This window comes from Diorhabda sublineata, chromosome 3 (genome assembly GCF_026230105.1).
Source record: "Diorhabda sublineata isolate icDioSubl1.1 chromosome 3, icDioSubl1.1, whole genome shotgun sequence".
Lineage (NCBI taxonomy): Eukaryota > Metazoa > Arthropoda > Insecta > Coleoptera > Chrysomelidae > Diorhabda > Diorhabda sublineata.
The window spans coordinates 37,825,772-37,851,910 of record NC_079476.1 but is presented as its reverse complement, the minus strand read 5'-3'; the positions used below and the strand labels follow the sequence as shown (position 1 = coordinate 37,851,910).

General features: G+C 33.4%; 2 protein-coding genes across 2 annotated transcripts in view; one reads left to right on the top strand and one right to left on the bottom strand.

Moving 5' to 3' along the window:
* LOC130441021 (zinc finger protein ush) overlaps positions 1 to 17,485 on the bottom strand; it is a 190,434-nt gene extending 172,949 nt beyond the window's left edge. Inside the window, exon 1 of the mRNA XM_056774471.1 lies at positions 17,200 to 17,485. Within this exon, the coding sequence (XP_056630449.1) occupies positions 17,200 to 17,239 (40 nt within the window). The 5' untranslated portion in view covers positions 17,240 to 17,485. The remainder of the gene's footprint in view (positions 1 to 17,199) is intronic.
* A 1,275-nt stretch (positions 17,486 to 18,760) lies between these two features.
* Positions 18,761 to 25,309, top strand: LOC130441020 (Kruppel-like factor 3). Its single transcript, XM_056774469.1, has 3 exons — positions 18,761 to 19,121; positions 21,871 to 22,307; positions 23,784 to 25,309. The coding sequence occupies exons 2-3, from the start codon at positions 22,242 to 22,244 to the stop codon at positions 24,765 to 24,767; spliced, it is 1,050 nt and encodes a 349-aa protein (XP_056630447.1). The 5' UTR covers positions 18,761 to 19,121; positions 21,871 to 22,241; the 3' UTR covers positions 24,768 to 25,309.
* The last annotated feature ends 830 nt before the right edge of the window (positions 25,310 to 26,139 follow it).

The following is a 26,139-nucleotide window of genomic DNA, read 5'->3' as shown; positions in this document are numbered from 1 at the left end:
GTCTAATTTAGTAATGGCAGGATAAAATGATATGATAAAAACGATGCCTTAATAGTTTTGACTTTATCTACCTGTAGGCATTATAATGTTTAATTACGTTACTTCAATGTGAATCAATAAAGCTTGAAATTTAATTTGAAACTTCGACCAGCTCTATTTTATTGATTTATTTCTATTGAATCGCAAATTGAATGCGAATAAAGCGTTTTCCATCTAATGTGATTTTAGTGGACTGTTGAATATCCTGCTTTGGGTCTCACGCCTTCAACGGTGGAAAATCAGAACGGAATGGGTCACTAAAATCCTATTTTTAAAACAAAACAACAAAAAACAAACTATTTTGAAAAAAATTTGGCACTTTGGAGCCATACCACTCAATTTTTTTAAGTCATTAGACAGATGTTTCTTCAAGGCATTAAAATAATTCTATTATGAAGCCTGTAATTTATTTTCAAGGGCCAAATTCCAACGACGAATTAACAGATTATAATTCGGAAATTTACCTACTGGTTGCTGCATGGGAGAAATCTGCTACTATAAAAAACGAAGTATTATCTTTCGACGGGTGTAATTCGGTTCGATCCCTCAGTCATTCTAGATTTTGCTTATCTAACAGACGTGGACGTGGACAAACCTCTACAAAGACTGCAGTTGACTTCAATAGCCAACTTGTTCATATGCATCCGTTTCTCTTCTACAAGATCCCACCTGTGGAAATATTCAATCCAAAAATTCTTCTCTGTTAAGATATTACACTTTTGTAATATAATTTTGGACGTAAAGTTTTTTATTTCAAAACATTTTTAACTTTGTTAAATAATATATTTTGGTATTTTCTAAAATGAATAAAAAAAGGTGTTCGAGTTACAAGTATAAGTTTAAATATAAAATCGATAAAACAAACCAAACCCAAAATATATTGAATTAAGTAGTAGGTAGTTTAGTTCTCTCCGATCCTTAACATTGTAAGAATTGTAAGACTCTGAAAATATTTCAATGAAAAAAGAAGAATTGCTTTAAAAACAGAAAAAAACCGCGATGAATAACATAATTATAGGTTATAGTAATAAGTAATAACTAGTATATAAGTTGTGTATGAGTCCATAGCAAAAATTAAACCAGTATGCACCATGTCCAGAATCTTATATATTAAAAAAATTGATGATTTCCATTCCGAGTCTGTTCAGGCGTTCTACCCAACCGATTTGATTAATTTTTTTTTCAATGAAAGGTATTGATGCACAGATCGGCCATGAACCATCGGATTTCATCTAATTTTCACCATTCTCAAGTTATACTCAAATGCGATTTCCCCCTGTACATTACTTATGGGAGCTTTTCACATACACACGTTCTATCTCAGGTTCTGTTCAAGATAGAGACTTTGTTTTGATTTAAGAACACTCGCTGAAACACCTTCTTTCTTTTGAGTTATTGAACACTTAAATCGGTTGAGTTGGAGAGGAGCTAGGCGCGGACATTCGATGTGGAGTTATGGATTTTTGTAGGTTTTTGGCAATTTTTCTACATTCAAAGATCTATATCTCAGGTTCTATTCAAGATAGAGACTTCGTTTTGGCTTAAGAACACTCGCTGAAACACCTTCTTTCTTTTGAGTTATTGAACACTTAAATCGGTTGAGTTGGAGAGGAGCTAGGCGCGGACATTCGATGTGGAGTTATGGATTTTTGTAGGTTTTTGGCAATTTTTCTACATTCAAAGATCTATATCTCAGGTTCTATTCAAGATAGAGACTTCGTTTTGGCTTAAGAACACTCGCTGAAACACCTTCTTTCTTTTGAGTTATAGAACACTTAAATCGGTTGAGTTGGAGAGGAGCTAGGCGCGGACATTCAATGTGGAGTTATGGATTTTTGTAGGTTTTTGGCAATTTTTCTACATTCAAAGATCTATATCTCAGGTTCTATTCAAGATAGAGACTTCGTTTTGGCTTAAGAACACTCGCTGAAACACCTTCTTTCTTTTGAGTTTTTGAACACTTAAATCGGTTGAGTTGGAGAGGAGCTAGGCGCGGACATTCGATGTGGAGTTATGGATTTTTGTAGGTTTTTGGCAATTTTTCTACATTCAAAGATCTATATCTCAGGTTCTATTCAAGATAGAGACTTCGTTTTGGCTTAAGAACACTCGCTGAAACACCTTCTTTCTTTTGAGTTATTGAACACTTAAATCGGTTGAGTTGGAGAGGAGCTAGGCGCGGACATTCGATGTGGAGTTATGGATTTTTGTAGGTTTTTGGCAATTTTTCTACATTCAAAGATCTATATCTCAGGTTCTATTCAAGATAGAGACTTCGTTTTGGCTTAAGAACACTCGCTGAAACACCTTCTTTCTTTTGAGTTATTGAACACTTAAATCGGTTGAGTTGGAGAGGAACTAGGCGCGGACATTCGATGTGGAGTTATGGATTTTTGTAGGTTTTTGGCAATTTTTCTACATTCAAAGATCTATATCTCAGGTTCTATTCAAGATAGAGACTTCGTTTTGGCTTAAGAACACTCGCTGAAACACCTTCTTTCTTTTGAGTTATTGAACACTTAAATCGGTTGAGTTGGAGAGGAGCTAGGCGCGGACATTCGATGTGGAGTTATGGATTTTTGTAGGTTTTTGGCAATTTTTCTACATTCAAAGATCTATATCGCAGGTTCTAATATAGCTACAGAGTTCGTTCTTTTCTATTATATTGATTTCTGATACTTATTTAATGGATTCGATGCGAGCGAAGCCGCGGATAAAAGCTAGTTAAATATTTCATCGTTTACAGAGTAGAAGGCACTTTCCAGTAAATATGCCCTCAAATTATAGCGGGAAAAGATGATATCGATTTGATTTCAATTGGCAAGTGATTGTGCACTTTTTTTAAATTGTAAAATATTGAGCCCTCAGCTAATTCTGAACGTGGAGTAGATAGGTAAAGGTCGTGCTCCGCGTTCCTAAGTGCAACGTCCTTAAATTGGCTAGGCAAACGAATTCAAAGTCCCTGCTATTTAGTCCGAGTAAATATCTACCAGCTCTCTTTTGTAGTTTGAAGATGCGTTCAAATTGAGTACTCCAGAAGGAAAGGGCATATCGGAGATGCGACTCGACAAGGGCATAATAAACTGTAAAGGAAATGGATGAAACTTTTGTTTTAGAAACGTTGATACAGAGAATATTAGTATCGCACCATGATTTTAAGGGTGATTAGGATTATTAAATATGGTCTGTCCTCGATTTACCCTACCTTCACCGCTGTACTACTAAAATTAATAGTTTCCCTAAACCTTTTCATTGAAAAATCAAATCGCTGTAAGGTAAAGAATGTACTTACTGAATTGAATTGAAATAAAATAATAATTATCTTATTCAGTTGACGGAATTAATTAAAAATCGTAAATATTGTAAACTACTTTAAACGTTATAAAATTTATATAGTGATGTTGTTTGTATTAGGTCTTGTAAGCGGGCATGTCTGGATTCTTATTCTCGTGTTGTTTCTGCCAAGACAACTTGTTATCTGACACGAACCGGCTGTCGCTATTCTCTCTTTCTCCATGCGGAGAAGAACTCTTCAATAATTCTCAAGCGGTATCGGACCTCATCGCCGAGGAAATCTCAACGTCGAACACTCCACATTCGAATACACACAACCAATAGTTTTAGACCAGGTCGTGACTCAACATACGAGAAAATAAAATGTCTAACTTACATCTCAAATATCAATTTAATTTATATAGACAAAACTAATTAGTTATTTTGACAAAGTACAGTTAAGTGCGGCTAATCCGAACTAATTGGGACCGAATACTGTTCGGATTAGCCGAAATAATCGAAAATAATGCAGAAAACCCAGTTTCAATGGTGCAATTCAATGCACCAAGCATTACAGACACCATATGTATACGTGACAATACTGGTCGCGAACTGTACGCACTTCTAACAGAGACTGTACCCTCCACTACCACCCACCGCACTATGACTTACCCCCACTCATAACTCAAGAACAAACATAACCTAAATCTAGTCTGATTTTGTTTGTACTGCGATTAGATTCGAGCGTGTTGTGCAAGTGTGAGAATACAGTACTGTAGTGTTTTAAGTTTGTTGTGTTATTGTTTGAAAGATTAGTGTTTTGAAGTGTGAAGGAAACGGCGACTGAACGTAAACACCTTAACCCTTAAAAATAAACGTCTTGATATCACAGTATCACAAATTTAGCAAAAGAGTTAAACGTTGGCAGAGCCACAATGTATGACTAGAATAAAACCGCGCGAAGCTTCTATTTGCACAACGTCGTCTGAGGCAACTCTTGGAAATCGGCAGCGGCGCTCTCAGTATGACAAAGTTGACGAAGCACTTTTCCTTTGGTTCTTCCAAGAAAGAAAAAAGGGAACCCCTTCAAGTGGACTTATTGTTCAGGAAAAAGCTATACAGTTGGTTAGTTCGACCGATGGAAAAAGCTTTCTTCTGATCATGTTGCTACATGTTTCAATTTCATAGTTAAAGGAAATTATTCGCCCCAAGAAATTTTTAACGCCGACTAAACCGGTCTCAATTTTCGAGCTCTGTTAACAAAAAGCTTAGCTTCCAAAGCAGAAACTCGTGCTCCATTGTTTAAGATGAGTAAGGACCGAGTAGCATCAATGGTTTGTTCTAATGCTGCCGGTAACCATAAAACTTCCTCTCCTTGTGCATAAAGCCTCGAGACTTCAAAGAAATCAACATAAAGTCACTTCCAGTTTATCATAGACACAAGAAAAGAGGCTGGATGGATGGCAAATTATTTAAAGAATGGTTCCATGATCAATCGGTGCTTTTTATTAAACAGTTTAGTAAGGAAAATAATCTAACCCCACGTGCTATCCTTTTGATTGAACTTACCAGCGGCGAGCTAAAAGCAGCCTTTTTGCCATCAAATGTTGCATCTTTACTACAGCCAATGGACCAAGAAGTTGAAGTACCGAAAAGGGTTTTAGAAATCTTTAATTGAAGACGATACCATCCCTTTGGTACGAAAGATTAAAGAAAAAAGCGTACAGATACTATCACCGATGTAGTATAGCATTCCAGAAACGGAGATTATAGAGTCCAAACCGTTGCAAACGAGATAGACGAATGGTGCAAAACATTAAAAAGCCAGGCCGTTCTCTACAAAACAAAGAAGGAACCATTGACCGGAATATAAAAATTAACGATGAAGGTATCCACTGACCAAATACCTAGCCGTAACCTTAAAACAAGGTTTCATTCTCAACGAACACGTCAAAAAAACTCTCGACAAAGTGAGACAATCGAGAACAAAACTATGCGGATTAATCGGTAGAAGATGCAAGCTAAAGACGGAAACAAAACAAAGAAGCATTGAATGTCCGCTGGCCAATGAGAAACGAGGAATTATACGGAGAAACGGGATCGCAAAAAGTGTTGGACATCATGGACGACAGGGCAGAGAAGCTATTCGAAGAGCTGGCAACACTTAAAGGAACTCATCAGGTACACCAGAGAGGATTATAGGACACTCGGGAGGCCGAGAAGACAACAGGATCGATAGGTTAAGTTAAATAAGTACGTTTTCCGAGTTAACCCACACGAAAACACCCTCCGATATGATAACTCAGCACTTCATAAGCAAGTGCAGAGTTATAGGTCGGAGGACCACTCGGATTAGATCTTTTTTTGCCGAAGAAAGTTGGAAAGAGTTTACCCAAGGCAGCGATAACACAGACACATATTCAGATAACCAACAAGACAAGAGTGTATAGCCAACGGGCTAAGTCTTAACACAAAGATAAGACCTCAAGAATTTCCCGTAGAACTCAGGGAAGAGGAAGGAGTCTACGAGCGAAACTGCGACGCGAGGTTATGTCGAAATGACAGGGCGTGGTAGGATGTACTTCTTCGCATCCATCCGCGGATTCATCCGGTGGTGGATGCTTAGAGGGACGGGCGTGTGTGTGTGTGAGAGAGTAGTTAGTTGAATGTGGAAGATTCGCAACAATTCTGTCCGTATTAAATTACAAATAAATTATTAGAAGTGTTGTTAATTAGCGTAATGAAGTTTTAAGTTTAAATTCAACTTGTACAATTTTATCTGCGATTCTTTACCAGCGAAACGTTACAATATAAGTTATATATACTCGTGAGAAAATTTGTTGTACTAGTATGTAATTTTGTATTAATAATTAATCTTTTTAGTTTAAACAATAACTCAATAAACTGTTTTCACTTCACGATATCCAAGTAAACAAAGCATCAAGTTTGGAAAATTATCGAAGATATATCAGATAAAGAACTATGTCCGTTATTAATCCTCAACTAATTGCAATAGAATAGACAATCGGTTTATTAAACATTCATTAACATAACTAACGATTATCACATTATTAAATCATTATTATCATTATTTTGTTGTTTGAAATATCATCGCGATAACATGAATGTTTCACGTTCAAAGCATAAGAACAAAAATTCACTTCGAGTGAGATTCGGTAAACATTTATCGAACAGAAACCGAATATCTAGGAAAATATTAAAGTTAAAAACAACAGGTATCTGTTCTGAGAATCACTCAGTAAACATATGTTACTTTTAGATAACAATATATCATTTAAACGTGACGTTCTTTTAAAAAAAAAACAAATGCCGTATTAAAGATTTTTAGATAATTCCAAAAAGTCTCAACGATCATCAACTAAACGCATATTTTCAACGTAGAAGTTTGCGGATCCAAGAGGAGAAGAAATCTACGAGGCAATAAGTTTTATACGAAAAAACTATGTCTTTCTATTGTCAATGTTGTCAAAAGGCATAAACGACAAAACAAATTTGGATTAACACCAACAGAAATTAAAACCAGAATGGAGGCTGTTTGCGGTGACTTGTCTCCATATTTTGGTAAGATTGGTAAGATCATACCGGTGACGAGGTTTGATATATAGGTTGAGTTTGAGGTGAGGACTCATGCAACCATTCATTGCTGAAAAAAAAAGGGATACAGGTCTGAAAAACTGATTCTACAGCTCAAATTAGACAAAAAGAAGAATTGAAACGAGAAAATCGCATAAATAGCGTATGATTTGAAAAAAAATTGATTGTAATAACACGGAGAGTTTGAAACGACATCTAGAATGAGCCTAACCTACTCTAACCTAACCTAAACTAACCTAATCGTTTGAAAAGACATCTAGAATGAGTCCAACCTACTCTAACCTAACGTAGCTTAACCTAACCTAATTTAACATAAACTAACCTAACCTAACTCAACCTAACAACCTAAAAATTGTTTTTTTCCTTTTAAATTCGAACCTAACCTAACCTAAACTAACCCAATCGTTTGAAAAGACATCTAGAACGAGCCTAACTTACTCTAACCTAACCTAAACTAACCCAATCGTTTGAAAAGACATCTAGAATGAGTCCAACATACTCTAACCTAACGTAACTTAACCTAACCTAATTAAACATAAACTAACCTAACCTAACTCAACCTAACAACCCAAAAATTGTTTTTTTCCTTTTAAATTCGAACCTAACCTAACCTAAACTAACCCAATCGTTTGAAAAGACATCTAGAACGAGCCTAACCTACTCTAACCTAACCTAAACTAACCCAATCTTTTGAAAAGACATCTAGAATGAGCCTAACCTAACCTAAACTAACCCAATCGTTTGAAAAGACATCTAGAACGAGCCTAACTTACTCTAACCTAACCTAAACTAACCCAATCGTTTGAAAAGACATCTAGAATGAGTTCAACATACTCTAACCTAACGTAACTTAACCTAACCTAATTAAACATAAACTAACCTAACCTAACTCAACCTAACAACCCAAAAATTGTTTTTTTCCTTTTAAATTCGAACCTAACCTAACCTAAACTAACCCAATCGTTTGAAAAGACATCTAGAACGAGCCTAACCTACTCTAACCTAACCTAAACTAACCCAATCTTTTGAAAAGACATCTAGAATGAGCCTAACCTAACCTAAACTAACCCAATCGTTTGAAAAGACATCTAGAACGAGCCTAACTTACTCTAACCTAACCTAAACTAACCCAATCGTTTGAAAAGACATCTAGAATGAGTTCAACATACTCTAACCTAACGTAACTTAACCTAACCTAATTAAACATAAACTAACCTAACCTAACTCAACCTAACAACCCAAAAATTGTTTTTTTCCTTTTAAATTCGAACCTAACCTAACCTAAACTAACCCAATCGTTTGAAAAGACATCTAGAACGAGCCTAACCTACTCTAACCTAACCTCAACTAACCCAATCTTTTGAAAAGACATCTAGAATGAGCCTAACCTAACCTAAACTAACCCAATCGTTTGAAAAAACATCTAGAATAAGCCTAACCTACTCTAACCTAACCTAAACTAACCCAATCGTTTGAAAAGACATCTAGAACGAGCCCAACCTACTCTAATCTAACGTAACTTAACCTAACCTAATTTAACATAAACTAACCTAACCTAACTCAACCTAACAACCTAAAAATTGTTTTTTTCCTTTTATATTCGAACATTTCATTATAATTTTAGTTTTTTTAGATCCTGTGACGTTGAATAATCCAGAAAACATTCAAAGTTATTCCAAGTGACCGATTTAGTCTAAAAACAAAACAAATTTTATCACAGACCGGCATTTCAGAAGCAACTGTTCTAAGGATCCTACATGAGCATTTAAATATGACAACAGTTCGTGCAAAGGCGGGTGCCTCCAATTCTCAGTGCAGTGCAAAAGCAACCAAATGTTGCGAACGATTTTTAAAGCTTTGCCACGAGGACCAAGAAAGTATAATTCGATCAATTGTAAAGGGTGACGAAAATATGATACGACATCCAAAAGAGATTCCATGGAGTAACATAGGAAAGAAGAATTGGTTCCATAAAAAGATAGGGTCAGGAAAAGCACCAAAAAAGTGTTTGCTACAATATTTGAAGACGTACCTTGGATTACAAAGTAGAAAAATATGTATCCATCAGGTGCTTTGGGAACAGAAAAGGTTCAAGGCGGCCTCGCCCAAAGATAGCGGCTCAGATCAATTAATCTAGGGATCTACCTTTGATCTATTTCTATAATGAAAAAAAAATTGAGTGCAAAATGAAATTGAGTGGTTGCATTGGACCAAAGAACTAAAAAATTGGACGAAGAGTGGGAGACAATTATATGGATTGATGAAGGTTTTGGGTCTAAGAGAAGAACGCGCAGGTCAAAGGAAGAACGGATGTTAGATTTATGCGTAAATCGAACTGTAAAACACGGGGGGGGGGGTTTAATGATGGTTTGAAGGTATTTTGGAGAAAGTACGACTTTCGATACAGAAGGTATCCAGCGCTTAATTGACAAAAAATTTATCTCCCAGCACGATAACGCTCCCAAGCATTCTTCGAAGCGGTGCAAAGAGTATTTGGAAGAATTGGGAAGGAAGAATGTACTGAAAGTGAAGATTTGGCCGTCACCGTCGCAAAACATAGGGTGGGTAAAAAATTTTGAGCCGTAGTGCACGTTTACTATAAATAGTAGACGTTCCAAAAAATGGTCATCTTCAAAATCATCTTAACGCATAAATTTTTTACTGGAGAGAAAATGTTATTGCAAAAAATTAGTGCAATATTAACCAATTTTCAATAATCTTCGTCTGATAAATTTTAACGTATAAATTACATCATTTTTATAATTGTTATACTGGCTGTCCTTATCTCAGATTTATCTCAATAATAACACAAAAAATAAAACGAAATTAAATAGAAACACGTACTAGTGCTATTTTGTGCTTTTAAAAAGAGATGGAAAATCAAAAGAAATGGTTGTAGTTTATCGCAGAAATCAAAGTTTCTCCGAGTTCTACTTAGATATTTTTCTCGACTGGGTGGTAGTCTGCACTGTATCTCCCTCTGTTTAGTTCTTATCAGACCTTAGGGATTTCAATGAACCAAAACAGCGGTGCAGGAACGATATTTATAAAAGGATTAATGAATTAAAGTCTAACAATACCAGGGATGTCTTAAAAGTTTCCGACATCAATCTGATAATGTTAGATATTATAAAGTCAATTTGGGAAATACATTTGCGCGTGCGCTGAGAGATTTTCACCAACTTTTCAACCAATTTGAACGCTTATTTTCTATTTGATAACAGTTTATATTTGATAAGTTTAAATTTTAAGTTCGGATAGGCCAAAAACTGGGACAACCAACGATGTCATCGAAATATTTTTCCAAATGTTATTGGACGACCTCAGTTTAAGTCAAAAGCGATTAAAAATGAAAATTTCCCAGGCCTCATTGCTTTTATTATTTCAGTGTACAATTTTGACATTCTCTGTAATAATTTCGGTAAATAATCAGCTTCTATTTGGTTCCATTCGTTTTTCAGTATATTCCAAAGATTTGAAGGGGATGCAAGACACTTCTTTCTGACCTACCTGTCTAATTTGTCCCACAACAACTGTGACGACGCTTACACTACTTTCAGTAAATTCTTCCTTTCCAATTTTTCCATATAGATAGAAATATTTCTATCAAACGTCATTTTGAAACACACGAATTTAATGTTTTTACTAGAACTAATATTTCCCAGACGATGAATGAATAAGTATTCGAAAGCTCGAAATATATATTAAAGTTAGTTAACTTTGGTGTTTGATTGCCACATTCCCAATAAGAAAACTACTTTCCTGGTTAATACCTCGACGAATATTGAATTACAAATCATCTGAAGAGTGTGATGTATATCGATATTAACATCCCCAACGGCTCGCAAGGAGTGGTTGTAACTACTGACTAGTTTCGACGTTATTATATCTCATCAGAGCAGTTTAACAACCCTCGTTCGGGCTTGAGACCCGAACTGAAGACAACTTCAAAGAGATAGATGACATTTACCTCTGAAACATTCTGTACTTAACTAAAAGAAATTTTTGTAAAATAAACGACGATACGTGAACTATTTTAATAAAACTACATTAGAATTCGTTTAAAATAAAATATGTTTTACATATCTAGATGATATATATATGAAAACTGCCACAAATGATGATAAAACGATATCTTTTATTTAACTAGTTGGTACAAAAATACATCATTATCTTATCAAGCATAGATAATAAACTTGACGATAACACGACTAAAACGGAGTCATTAATTACAAGTCTGCATGTATATACAGAGGATCCATGTTTTTTTATTTTTAGTCCAGTTATTGTTTTTGTTCTACCACGTATAACATAACGTAGTTTCAAATATACAATAAGATTTTTACTTATATCAAAATTTGTTACTATAAATTTTTCGAAACTTAATCTGACAACTTCTTTCAACTTTTCTTTCTCTATAGTCGTACGTTGCTTCGATCTTCTCAGCCGCTGATCGAATCAAACGCCTTATTCACCTGACTATAAAACCAGGTACCCAATTGACCTGAAGACACACCCTAGCTATATCTTCAATGCGCTTGCTTCATACTAGCTTCGAAGCTTCCTTTGTCAAAAAAAAATTGCAATCACTTCTCTTGGAACTGTCTTAACCGTTATAAATCTTCCTGATGATTATAGGGGCCATTATGGACCTTCTAAGCCACCATTCCAGGTACCCAATTGACCTGAAGACATACCCTAGCTATATCTTCAATGCGCTTGCTTCATACTAGCTCCGATGCTTCCTTTGTCAAAAAAAAATTGCAATCACTTCTCTTGGAACTGTCTTAACCGTTATAAATCTTCCTGATGATTACAGGGGCCATTATGGACCTTCTAAGCCACCATTCCAGGTACCCAATTGACCTGAAGACATACCCTAGCTATATCTTCAATGCGCTTGCTTCATACTAGCTCCGATGCTTCCTTTGTCAAAAAAACTTGCAATCACTTCTCTTGGAACTGTCTTAACCGTTATAAATCTACCTGATGATTATAGGGGCCATTGTGGACGTTCTAAGCCACCATTCCAGGTACCCAATTGACCTGAAGACATACCCTAGCTATATCTTCAATCCGCTTGCTTCATACTAGCTTCGAAGCTTCCTTTGTCAAAAAAAAGTTGCAATCACTTCTCTTGGAACTGTCTTAACCGTTATAAATCTTCCTGATGATTATAGGGGCCATTGTGGACGTTCTAAGCCACCATTCGATTCTAGCACCATCGTCAACAAAAATTCTAACTGAAAATATGCACAACAAGTAATAAAGCTGGACTAGCGGTCACCATATTGCGACAAGTCGGGGAGAAGTGGCCAGTGCATCGAGCATGAGTCAGTCTGCAGTTTCCAGAATTACAAAGAAACTGGTAACTTTCGTCGAAGACGCGATTCCAGAAGGAAAAGGTGAATATCCGAGAGAAAAGATCGATGCATTGTTAGTACATCGCTGTAACATCGGGCTCTCACTGGTTTTTAAGTCCATCACTAACTCAGAGAAACGCTAGGAGTAGCTTGGACAGTCATAAGACTTAAGGCAGGTAGCCTAGTGTCAAGGTTACCTGCAGATTTGCCAGAGGAAGCGCTCATTGGTCTGACCAACAACGAGAGCCAGTTCTCTTCTGAAATGAAAGCAAAGTGCGCCTGCTTGGTAGTGATAGAAGAGGACGAGTCTACAGAAGACCTGGAGAGATTCGTGCAGTGTTAAAAGAGGAGTTTCCTGGATTGTTTGGGCAAGCATTTCAGTGGATGCAAAATCTGAGTTGTTTTTTATTGAAACTGGCGATGGAGCTGGGGTATGAGCCCGGAAAGGTTGTGGACCAGCCACTAGAAGTGGAAGAGGTTGAGCTGAGAATCAAACCACGTAAATTGGGGTTTGTATATATATATATAGACATTCCTGAGTGATGATAATAATAAAAATGAACAATTTTGTTTAATTACGCTTCTTGTGAACGACGAAGTGAGCTTTGAATCAGTTTATGCGTTAGCATTGTGATAAACTGAACTGAAATAGTATGTAAAACCTCAATAAACGCCTCTACTTGTCCAGATTTGGTAGTGGTTAAACGAATTGGGATATTTACCAATCAAACATTTATTAAATCATTACAGTCTAAACGATCCACCTTATCAACAAACTATGGTTTTTATAAGTATACCGGTTATCTCTTCGGGCAAAAGGAAAGATAACCTTATTCCAGATAGATAAAGATAACTTGTATCAAAGTCAATTCTGATAAATAATTCATAAGAAAACTTTCAAATCGAATGCGATATAAAATATTCTTGCTTGCTTATGTAATTTGTTGGCCAATTTATTTTCGATAAACAACTTTGCATGTTGTACAAAAATCTGATAAGAAATGTCGTACATTGAAAACTCGGTTCATCCACCAAGTTTTATAAAGGAGGGTGAGATTCTTAACCCAAGAAATAACATCGAATCATATTGATCTTTACTATTGTTGATATGGAAACTAATAACTTCTCATTTATTTAATCTTTAGATTTACATTCCCGGTCAAAACTTTTTGCCAAAGGTCGAAACATACCAAAAATAAGAGTGTCCATTATTTTTTATTTCATACGAGGACATAGTCAAATTTTGTCGATGAGTACGACAAGTTAAACTTGCAAATATCGATTTGTTTATTATTCTTTAACTGTAAATTATTTCTTCGTTGTTTATGATTGTAGTTTAGTCTCAGTTAGAAGCAAGAACGTGCAAATTCAATTTCAAAAATGGGTAAAACCCAGTTACTATCGTAAATAAATCGCAAGTTTTCATAATACAGGCAAAAGCAACCGTACTAGAACGTGAAAAAATATGCAGGGCGGTCTCGAAAAACCAAAACTGCTGAAGATAAACGTATTATAGTGATCAGAACGACTCACAGACCCAGAGAATGCAGCTCAGATCAATGAATCTTTCGATCTGCCTTTGAATACTTCTACAATGAAAAAGAGATTGATAGAAGCTGATTTTTTTGGAAGGGTGGCATTGAAGGAACCTCTTTTAAGACGTCAAAATAAAGTCAAGAGTGATCCATGTGTAAATCCGACTTTAAAACACAGCGGAAGCTCGATGATGGTTTGGGGATGTTTTGGAGTTAGGGCGACTGGATACCTGGTAGGAACTGGAAGAATTTTGGAAAAAGGTGATCAAAAATGTACGTGGGATCATTTGGCTACGAAGAAAGTCTTGTTTCATCAATACATTGCACCAACTTACAAATCCGTTATTGCAATAACCAAAATTAATGAATTAAAGTTTGAATTGCCGCCTCATGTACCTTACTCTCCAGATTTAGCCCCCTTGGAGTATTTCAAGTTCCCAGACTTGATAAAATGGCTTGGTGGTCAAAGATTTTCCATTAATTGAGAGGTGATGTCGGCAGTTTAGGCTATTTTGAAGATCTTGACTATTCTTAATATAAAAAAGGTATAAAACTTGAACTTGAATATCGCTGTGGAATGTATTGAGCTAAAAATATATTCATCCCAGGTACTTCAACACAATTTTTCGTCAGTGCCATTGTATGAAGGAAAATATAATTAGAAAAACCATCAGAGGTGGAGTGACAACCTACAACCAGGATGAGGAAATATATGGAAGGAACCAGAAGAAAGAAGATTTCAAGTTAAAATTTTGATTAATTATCACCTGGTATCGGTTTTTCTCGTTCTTCAGTCTTGTAATTTTCTTTCTTTGAAATAAATCGTTTCCGTACATTTTAGAGTTAGTTTGAATCGATCCATGATTTTTTTGTCATTATCATGGATTTTAAATCATACTGACGAATCTGCAGACCACGTTATCTGTGCCTTGAACTCACACGGGCGAAGTTTAAACTCCTGGGCAAACCCCACAACCTGCCTAACGACATCAAAGGGTTCAAGCCAAGCAATTGATCGGCTTCTCAAAGGACATCGGCTTTTGGTAACGTCAAGTGGGGCACGAAGGGTCTATCTGAAGGCCTATGTGCTCAACGGCTTCACGGCCGCCCACACCTACGAACTATGAACTATGAAATCATACTGAGTCACTGTAAACTACAATTTTTTTAAATATTCATAACATAATTTTCCTTTTAGCATTGCTTATTACATACTTTAAAATAATATTTACATAATATAATATCTACAAAGTTTTTTCAACTTTCTTGAGTTAGCGTATTGCAGTTAATAAAACTGTGTACATCAGCATATCCTCATTTTTTGTTGATTATTACATATTTTTATTAATAATGTGAAAAAAATTCGTTTGAAACCATATATATGTGATGAATTTTTTGTTGTTCCGAATTATTTCAACGGCTCCGGATTATACCAGACTGTTGTAGGATTCTTCTAGATTATGTCTTATTCTTATTCACCCTGTACATATATGACAGTTAATTTATCGAGTAAGCGCCTTATTTCATCGATTTAAAATGTTTTTTTTTTAGTTCCTTGTTTGTTTTACATAATTTTTTCAAGGATTTGAGATTAAAAACCAAAATAAAAAAAATGAAATTAACTTTTTTGCGATTTTTTTCTTGTTTTTATGAATTACTCCGAGTGTTCTAAGCGTTGTTCAATAATCTTAATTCTGCAACCAGATTGTTCTACGTTGTTCCAAAATTACAAAAACACAAGAAAAAATTTGAAAAACAGTTTTTTTCAGCATCCCCCATAATTTTTGATAATTTATTCTAGTTGATTTTGTTCTATAGCCTTAATTACCTAAAAGATGTTTTATGAAAAATATCAAAAGGTTGTTTACAGATTAGAGACAGCCCATTTTAAATTTCTAGAAAATTTTCACAACAAACTTCACTCCTTATTCGTAAATCCCTTATTTACTCTAACTCATCTTATAAAAATTGCAAGACTTGCAAAAGTCTTGATGTACAATCAAGACCTTGTAAGACTAAGACCTCTTACAGCACTACAAAACCGAGATTAACCTGGTCTTGGTCTTGCATTTATCCAATACCTACAAACGAGATAAATAGAGTAAAAAACAGTTTTTTGGTTCACCTCAATTTTTAGAGAATTTTTATTGTTTTCTGATTCATTCCGAAGGTTCTAGGCATTCTTCCAAAGTCTCAATTTCCTAACAGTGGGCAAATAACACAAAAAACAAACATTAATGGCCCACTTTTTGTCAGATCAATTTCCAAACAATGTTCACAATGTCAATTCGCCTAAATATGTTTTTGAAAAAATATCAAAAAGTACCAAAATGCTTTCTTATCTTCGTACCTAAGGCTTGTTGTGAATTAGCCATTAAATTCTGTATTTGAGCTGTAAATAACTGTTAAATATGTTAGAGCAAACACAACCTTTCATGACCCTCAAAAAACATCACGAAAATCGCTGTACAAAGTGTTCCAATATCCACCCTATTCGCCAGACTTGGCTCCCTCTAACTTAGCATATCTCATGACTTGGTGCCTTCGAAATAAGTTAATAACATTAAAAAATGATAGGGAGTAAAGAATTCTTGAATACTGAAGGACAAAGCTAGAGCAATCCAGAACAACAGAAAAAATGTGATTTTTCGATTACCTGACCCATCTCAAATTGATTTTGATCGATATAAATTCCATAAATGATTATAAATAGATCTCTGATGAGCTCAGATATTGTCTAAGACGGGGAAAAATACCATTATTCAAGATAACGATGGATCGGATTATTGACTAGTCCTCGTACAAAAAGTAGAAAACCAAAAAGATGGATATAACAATTTGATTCCACTTTTTGACATTACTGTATGTACATACACCATTACTATTCATTTATCATCAATGAACGATAGAAACAATAAAATTCCGTTTAGATTTATACAAATGGCATTTTATTTTGTGCCACGTATTTTTGGCGCGCGGAAACGAAACTCGACGTTCAATAACATTATTAATAAAAACTTTTCGTAACATAACTAACACATTTCTGATTATCATTTGTAGTAAACTTTTAACCATCTAGATTTAAAAAAATATTTTCTATTGTGTCTAAGAAGTTGTCAAAATACGTCGTAACCAAATCAAAACATATGGAAGTAAACTACATAATTACACCATAAAACAACAACAAATATGAAACGAAAATAGTCGAAGATAAATTATTTAAGAATATATAAACATCATTATTATCATTAGATTTTCTAAAGCATTGCGAGATCAAAATACCTGTTGTAAGCAGTTTACATAATCAAGGATAACAAAAAAGCGATAATTACGTGTATATCAAAAAAAGCGAGATTGAATAAAAAAACACATACTTTTTAGCGGTTTTGGATTGCTCTGCTTACGTCTAGACATCGTAACTCCTGGTTTAACAAATAAACAACAAAAAAACAACAATGTCACATTATAACGTACTAAAAAAACACAAATCGACACACAAGACACTTACAAACACAAAACAAAAATATAACGAAAAACGATACAATTGTCAGTCAAATTAAAATAGATACGATCTAATATTGTTTTGGTGATAAAATTCACGTGCGTTTTCGATACATAGAACGATGTTATAACCCCCTATCTTGAGGTTAGACAGCGACTGATGGTGTGAGTCATTGCTCATACCGATGCCGATTGTTGCTCTTAGTACGCGCAGGCGTGCTGCGGTCGCCGCTTTCTTGGTTTTTATCAAACCACTCGACGCTTATCAATCTTAACATTAACATGAGTTTGTGCTTTTGTTTTTTTCTTCGATTATCAGATGATGATTCCTTGAATATGTCCAATAATGGTTGTTTTGAAACTGATACTACTATCTGTTTTTTATACTTTTTATATTGCGTTGCTATGTAGGACAAAGTAATTCGGTTTAATTACTGCATTAACAGAAGGTTTGCAAACTTTTATATGTGAATGATTAAGAATGAATAATCATACATTAATTATTTTTTTTTTTTCATTTAACTTTCATGAAAAACTTTGTTGTATTTCTAATAACGTATTAATTGAAAATAAATCTGGCAACAACGAGACAGCTGGAAAGTTTGCATTGGAATCTGTCAATTACTTAAAATCGAATCAAAGCGATTTTGATTACCAAAAAAATAATGGTAGCAAAGGTTAAAAAGTAGGCAGATTAAAAATAATGATACTAAATCTTTCCTATATAAATTGAAACATCTTTAAACATTCAAAATTTCATTGAACTATGGAAAACACTACTGACACGTAAATGCCGGACGTTGCCATATTATAACTTAGAAACTATCGAAAATTAGCTTGTGTCTATGTAAAAAAGTTAAACTTGAACACAGTAATGACACATTTTACCTAACAAAGCCAATTTGGTCATCTAAGTGAAAGCATAACACATAATTGTTAATGAAAATATAGTTTCTAAATAGTTTTAACAAAACAATAAAACATATTTTTTAAAATAAAAAACTACAAATAAAATGAAACTTACTCTTTTATTGTTAATGATTATTAATATAAAATTAAATTTACCAACATTTGTTGTAATAATATTTGCTCGGATTTTCTAGGTTATTGGAATAAAGAGTATAAAATATCTCTCAACATTAGATTCTTGTCATTTTATCTCATCTTTCAATATTATTATTTCGTTGTCCCCTATATTTAATGTTTACGATTTCCTTTATTACTTTCATCAAAAACTATCATTTATTATAGGTATAGGTTTCGAAAAAAATAATTTTCTTTTTTGGTAAAACAAATGGTTTTATATAAAGAAATAATTTATATACGTATACTACGCACGCCACCTATTGATATGAAGAACAACTTTAACCTTAAAGTGAAATGATTTCTATACTGAAAGATACGTAATACAATTATTTTATACTAGATGTCACTGAGTTTCATCGAAGTGTAGTGAAAGTTGGATTGAAAATAAATATATCAAAATTATTAAAAAGTTTTTAAGCAAAATTATTAGACTAAAAGAGAAATTTTAAAGGTTATCACCACATGAAATATTTTAATTACGATATCTCGTTTACGTGAAGGTGAAAGTAGATATCAAAATATCGTAAATGTATTAAGTGAAGAAATTTATTAGTTGGAGTTTTTTATTTCGTGATAGGACAAAAGAAATTGCTCGTTTCGATTTACCAGAAAGAAAAAATTGAGATTAAGGGTATTTTATCAGATATTAATAGAAATAATTCATTGAAAACTAAGAGTGACTAAATATTACCTACATATTTACACAAAGGTAAACAAAACTTATCACATGTTTAAATGAAAAACCTCTGGAATTAACCATTGTTTATTTTAAGTATGTAATAAAAACTGTATTATTGATATGATTTTCTTAAGCAATTAAATCATATTGTTCTGGTTTTTATAGTTAACATTGGAATGTGTAGTAAATGTGTTTACCTCTCCACATCGTGGAAATGCCTGTTGATGTTGGTTTTGAACTTTCATAGGTTGTAGTGTTGAAGAAAGACGTAGTTACCTTGGTAGTTATTTAATAAACACAGTGAACATTAGAAATCGACATTGTTTATGAGACACCCTCTATATATTCCAGAATTCCTATTCCGTTACGAAGAATGAACAAGTGAAACTAGTACATTTCCCTTTTAAATGCAAATTTGTCCACATGCATTTTCATGTACTATGTATTTACAAAATTGAATTTTATGTCATTCTCTACCATTTCGATATTTATTTATTCCCATAGACAAATAGACGTTTTGTGATTACATAGTTTCAGAGGCATTAAGAAAACTGTTCTCTACACTAAAGGACTTTGTTGATGACCCTAATTATAAAATTGTTAAAACAATAAATTATTTGTCACTTTATCTATTTATATTTGTTAATATTTCTAAATGTCTGATAAGTGATAAATAATTATAATTCTACTCTTATACAAAAATTGTTATAGATAAAGTTTTTACTATATTATCGATTCCACTCTAAATTTAAAATTATTTCAATGCCACAGATATCCAAACAACATGACCCGAATTTTCTGAATACAAAAAAATTACGTATTTATTCCATCCATAATAATGTTTTCAAAGTATAACAAACATTCTCTGTTTTTAAAAGTTTTATAAGAACACACAAACAAAAAATTTGTGTTACAATTTATAGCCTGCTTTTTTGTACACTACACTCCTCAAACACGTGCATCATTTTACAAGCTTCTCAATACATTAACCTCAAATTACCTAACAAATACTGAAATAAAAGAAAATATTCAGACACTTGAATAATCACAAATTCAAAATGAACTGGTTTTTCAGGTTCCTCGGTGCGTGTACGAGGGCAAGTTACTACAAATTACTACTACTACAAATTTTCATGTGAAACGAATGTTTTGGTTACAAAATAATTTAATTTTTCAACTGGTTTGAACTTTGAAAACCAGTGAGAGTGAGACTAAATCTGGATAATATGATATCCTAGTTTATTGATTTTTGCAGACAAATGAGAATTACCTTTTCACTAGTTTTTTTCCGCAAATTGATACTTAATAAGCCCACAACATACAGTTTCCTCCATTCTCTCATTTCTATTTAAATTTTAACAGAAGTAATTGATTTACTGACCCACTGTCGTATCTATGAAACCTTGGCATATACAAATAACCCAATATAAATATATTTCGTCATTTTAGTCAAAAAATCAACTAGACAAAGTCCAATTAATAAAATCCATGTAGGTAATTTCTAGTAATATTATAAATTAATTTCACTTTTTATTAAAATTAATACGCATCATTGCCACACGCCAATAACACGACCTGACCCTGTCCACCTTTTGAATAAATCATGTAAAAAAAACCTGTGTTTAATGTCGAACTTTGGACCTGACCAGACCACGGTCAGATTTATAATTTTATAATGGATTCCCTTGCCTTGAATGATAAATAAAATAAACAGCATTAAAAACATGAAGCATCCGAAAATAGTATCCAGGTAATCAGCAACAGAATGAGTGATAACGGTGTTTTTCTGTATCAGCATAGATCCGCGTAAATCCCTCATAAGCTGGCAACATAATCATCCACAAATACCTATCAAGTGATTTACGTAGAATGTAGGCAACGCCGTCAGAAAGAATTACTCATTTGGAGAAAAACACGTTTATCACTTAATCGTGTGGTCAATTATAACCGTTTATGGTAACGCTATCTCAAAAAAAGTAAAATTCCTAATATTTAGTGAATATAAGAATGTATTGCATTTATTATAACAAAATATACTATATTTGATACATGTTGAGAAATTTCACAAAATATACCATCATTTTTCCAAAATTTAATTAAAATGTGTTGCATAGATCGAATGCTAAGCGAATATAAGCATATTTTAATCTTTAGTCATAATCCACTAGTTTCCTTCCTTCCTTGGGACTTTATTCCTCAAATGAGATCTAATTTTTCAAGTGTATGTTTTTGGAATATAACGGTAGTCCCAAGTTTCCCTTATTGGGACATATCGACGGAAAAATTAGGTTTCAAGAGATCCAAACAATAGTTTGCATTTTTGACCAGCATTTAGGCGACCGTAGTACCCTCCTTGCACACAGCTCATGCAAAATATTTCAAAACTATTTGGTTGAAATTTTTGCTTCATCAGCTTTCTTGTCACTTCTAAAGGAAGAAACCACTTACAAATAATTCTATAGAAGGAACACAAGATAATATTTGCATAAAAATATTAAATTAAGCATCGAAATTCATATACCCCAGTATTCTTTGTATGAGTATTTACCTATCAGTCAAATTTATGTAAAATTCCGTAGATAACATGGCAAAAATTAATAATTTAATAATCGTAACGAAAGTCCACAAAACCGTCCTCGTATATTAAAATTTTAAAATCATAAACATATGTTTAATAAAATTCATAGTGTTCTTTATTTCACCCTAATTTATATACGCAACTTGAGCAGTTTGCTTTTATAAAAGCGCTACCTATTATTTTGTTATTTATTTTCAATAGGATGCGGTAACCGATTTAGCACGCCTGGGATGCGGGCTTGTCTGTGACGTTACACTAAACTAGCACGCTTGGATGACGTCGTAATCACGGTCAACCGCCGGTTCTGTCAGTACATGTGCACGTGAACACCATGCAAGAGATCATGCAGTGTTTGGATGATCAGCCGGTCTACGATTGGTTGAGGGACACGAGCCCCCACGCACCATTGGCCGCTTTACGGATGCAGCGCGCTACACACCCAGACAATCCCATGCCAGAACAATATCAAGAAAGCTTCAATTCAAAATAGTAATATCGCTCTAGATTTTCATCGCTGCAAACGAACTTATATCAGTTTTGTGTATATTTTATTAGTGATTTAGTGACTAGGAATGGTAATTGAAGAGAAAATGACAGAAAATATCATTTCTCCTCCATCTACACCATCCCCAAAGAACGTAAGTTTTTATTTTTGAAAATACATTTTTCCTTGTTGTTAGTTCCTTTTTCGATATAAACAAAAATGTACAAAGTTACATTTTACCTGCTAGGTTCATCGGTAAACATTATTTTATTTCAGTAAGCTCAGAAAAGTGTATTATAATTCATATAAACAAAAGAAATTATGAAATTTTCTATTTGCTTTGTCTTAAACTTTTGATTAATAAATGTTCAAAAAACAGCAAATATGAAAAGAAGAACAGTATTGAATAAGTTTTAGAAATGATTATATTATAGATAATAAAATCGTATAAGGCATAACATCACTTTATGCTTAAATATACTATAAAAAAGTAAAATATGCCAAAATGGCGAAATTTTAATAGAAAAACAATGTCTAGGCTCGGGAATTTTCCTTAAAATAAAATCCTTGTTTACCATTATTACATTTTTAGATTGAAAATTAAACTTGAAACACGTTGAATATATTTAATATTTAAAAATAAAATTACTCTGTGGCTTTTGTGAACTTTCGTAGGATACCTATTTGTAATAAGTGGCCAAAGTCCACGTTTATATGCAAATTTTTATGAATTTTTAATTACATTGCTATTCAATGTATGCTCGTCAAAAAATTCCACTAGAATATAAAATCAAATTGACTCACTTAATCTGCTTGAAAATATAAGATAAAGGAAGAAAAAAATAAAGTAAAAAACTTGATAAATATATGACATATGCTGAAAATGTTTGGGGTACCTCAAAAATTTATTCATTTTCTGCTTCGATTCTTTCAAACTAATACAAAAAAGATACAACTATCAGTTTTTCCACTGGTATTGATTTAATTTTCTTATCATGGACCATAACATAGCAAATTCATGTGTCAAAAACAAAATAATTGCAAAATGACATACAACGACATTGTAGCACGAATGACGTCACATTTATACGTTGCCAGATTTCAAAAGTAACACAAAGAAGCTGTAAAACAATGAGGTTATGTATCTACGTCTTTATTGTGAATTAATACACATGGTGTTTCTTGTTTACTTACTTTATTTATACACTTATACTATAAGTACACTGAACTCTTCACTAAGACTTATTACTAAACACTTATCCAATTCTTAACATATTTATTTATTTCAATACACTGTTTACTTGTCCATTCTGATCTGTTTAAGATGACATCAGATTATTAACTGACTTTCTCGCTGATGAACAAGCGACTATTTATTCAAAATCATGGTTTCTCGATATTTCGATTCTAGAAAGTGAACAAACGATTAAAAATCTTTCATAAAGAGTAAATAGACGTTTTTAAAAAAATTGCCGCCCTTCGAAAGTACCACCAAATTTCCTATTCTATTGAAATAATCAAACAGGACCGGCTTCACGGTCCGTGTCGTGGACGAGTTGATGTCTGACCCATAGTTGAAATGAATTTGTTTGTTTTGTCTCAAACTACATACATTTTTTATTTGTTACAGATCTCCGATGATGAACATTTGCAACAATCAACGATTGTTCAACTCAAAAACTTTTTGGGGCAGAAAAGAACTTTACAGACATCTGGTCTGCTCACCCCTCAGCCTTCAGACTCCGAAAATGAAGAACTAGACGTACCGCTGAAGAAGAGGTACCGCGTAACAAATTTCAACATACAGTACCCCCCTCCAACTATTACCCCTCCTAAATCTCCCTCTAAAACACCTCCTTTACCAGAAAAAACAATTTCTTTGCCGCTATATAAACCTCCTGTACCAGATTTTTGTCCTCCACTTCCACGAACCGATAACCCCCCGAACAGAACACTCTCCGTTATTACCAGGGCGGATAAAAACGGAATTTGTACGGCGCTACCAATACCCCAAGTACGCGAGGAAGAAAACATCGTGAAAAGTCTCAAATTCAAAATGCGAAAAAACAAAGAACAGATAGAAACAAGTGAAAAAGATATTTCGAAAGAAGAACCGAAACAAATAGTTACTCAAAAACTACCGCTACCCGTATTAGCACCGAAAATTCTAACCTCAAATCCGTCGAGCACAATATTTATATCAACTGACGGAACTGTTCTTCCAACACAAATAGTCTTCATCGCGCATGCTTCTACCCCCTCGCCACCAGTCCGAAGAAGAGTCTATGAATGCCAATACGAAGGGTGCGGGAAAAATTACTTTAAATCATCGCATCTCAAAGCTCACAATCGTATACATACGGGGGAGAAACCATTTGTTTGCCAATGGGAGGATTGCGAAAGGAGATTTTCTCGATCTGATGAATTATCGAGACACAAGAGGACCCATACTGGAGAAAAGAAATTTAAATGTTCGTATTGCCAAAGGAAGTTCATGCGATCTGATCATTTAGCTAAACACGTTAAAAGGCACGTCAAAGATAGGCTGAATAGTGCCAAAGTTAATGTAATGCCCATTTTAAGGCCCATTCAACCCGCTTCGAAATTGAGTTAAGTTTATTTTTATGTATATACATAAGTATTATTCCATTGTCTGAATTATTTTTGATCTCTTTTGATATTAAGTGTTGATATTCTAATTTTGTGGTTATGTTTCTAACATCTTGATATGCTAATATTTGATTTTGTGTTAAACATTCCTGTGTTACCTTTTTTATTTTTAATTGAAAGCATTATAGTGAAAAATTGAAATTCACTTTTATCGTCTGTGATTTATAATATTTATTTTTAGTTAGGTTATTTTCGTGTGTAAATATGAATGTTGTGAATATATTTTCATTTTTTATACTTTCAAATCTAATACCACCTGTAACATATTTTGTAATGACCAATAACTGATAAAAAATTTGTTAATAAATAGTTGAAATTTAAATACGTTATTTTTTTAACCCAAAATCGACTTTAAAAATAGATTTATCGAACATTGTCGATAGTATAATCAGATGCTATCTATTTTCTAACCAAAGTTTTGTCTTTTTATGGGGGTAGTTAACTTATATTTTTTATAAAATTGTAAATCATGAGACTACAACTATAAGGTTATTAGTCACGATTTCATTTAAAACTAAATTAGGGGATTATAAAAATGTCAATTTTAATAAAATCAACTTTGACATACCTGACAGGTACGCAAGCGCCCAATTCGTCATTAACCCATTATAAGGCTGGGCAAATTAAAAAAATATATCGATAAATATCATATCGATATTTTTACTTCAAGATGCGATTACCCAAAAAATTAACAATGGGTCCCATATTTCCTCGACGTTTCACACAGATGACTAAGGTTGAATCAATTTTTTAATTAAAGTTCAAAGCCCTAGATGGATCTGCCAGCATAAGTATACATCACGTTGGCGATTTTAACAAAAAACTGGATAATTTAATGTTGGCATACATTGCACAGTTTCTCGTGATGATTCATTATCGTTGTGTTGTGCTTGTTTTTTTTTATTGTGTATAGTGTTAATTCCTGTTTATTTTTCAAAATAATCCTCATAAGGACACGAAACGTTTTAATAAAGGGATGCTGGATATATAGATACATTACCAAATTAACTGCAGGGATTTATTATGAAGTCCAAGTAATATTTTTTTAAGAATAAGATCTAATTACTTAAATGTAACATTTTCATTATATATTTATTTTTGTATGCAATATTTTATTTAAAAATAAAATTTCTTGAAGTCTTACTTCTACCATATTAATAAATAATAACATATTTTGGCCAGGTTATTATTATAACATATTTTGAAATGACTAATAACTGATAAGGACTTTGTTAATAAATAGTTGAAATTTAAACGTTGTTTTTTTCAACTCAAAATCGAATAACATGAATCAAAAATGGCTCTTAATGACATTT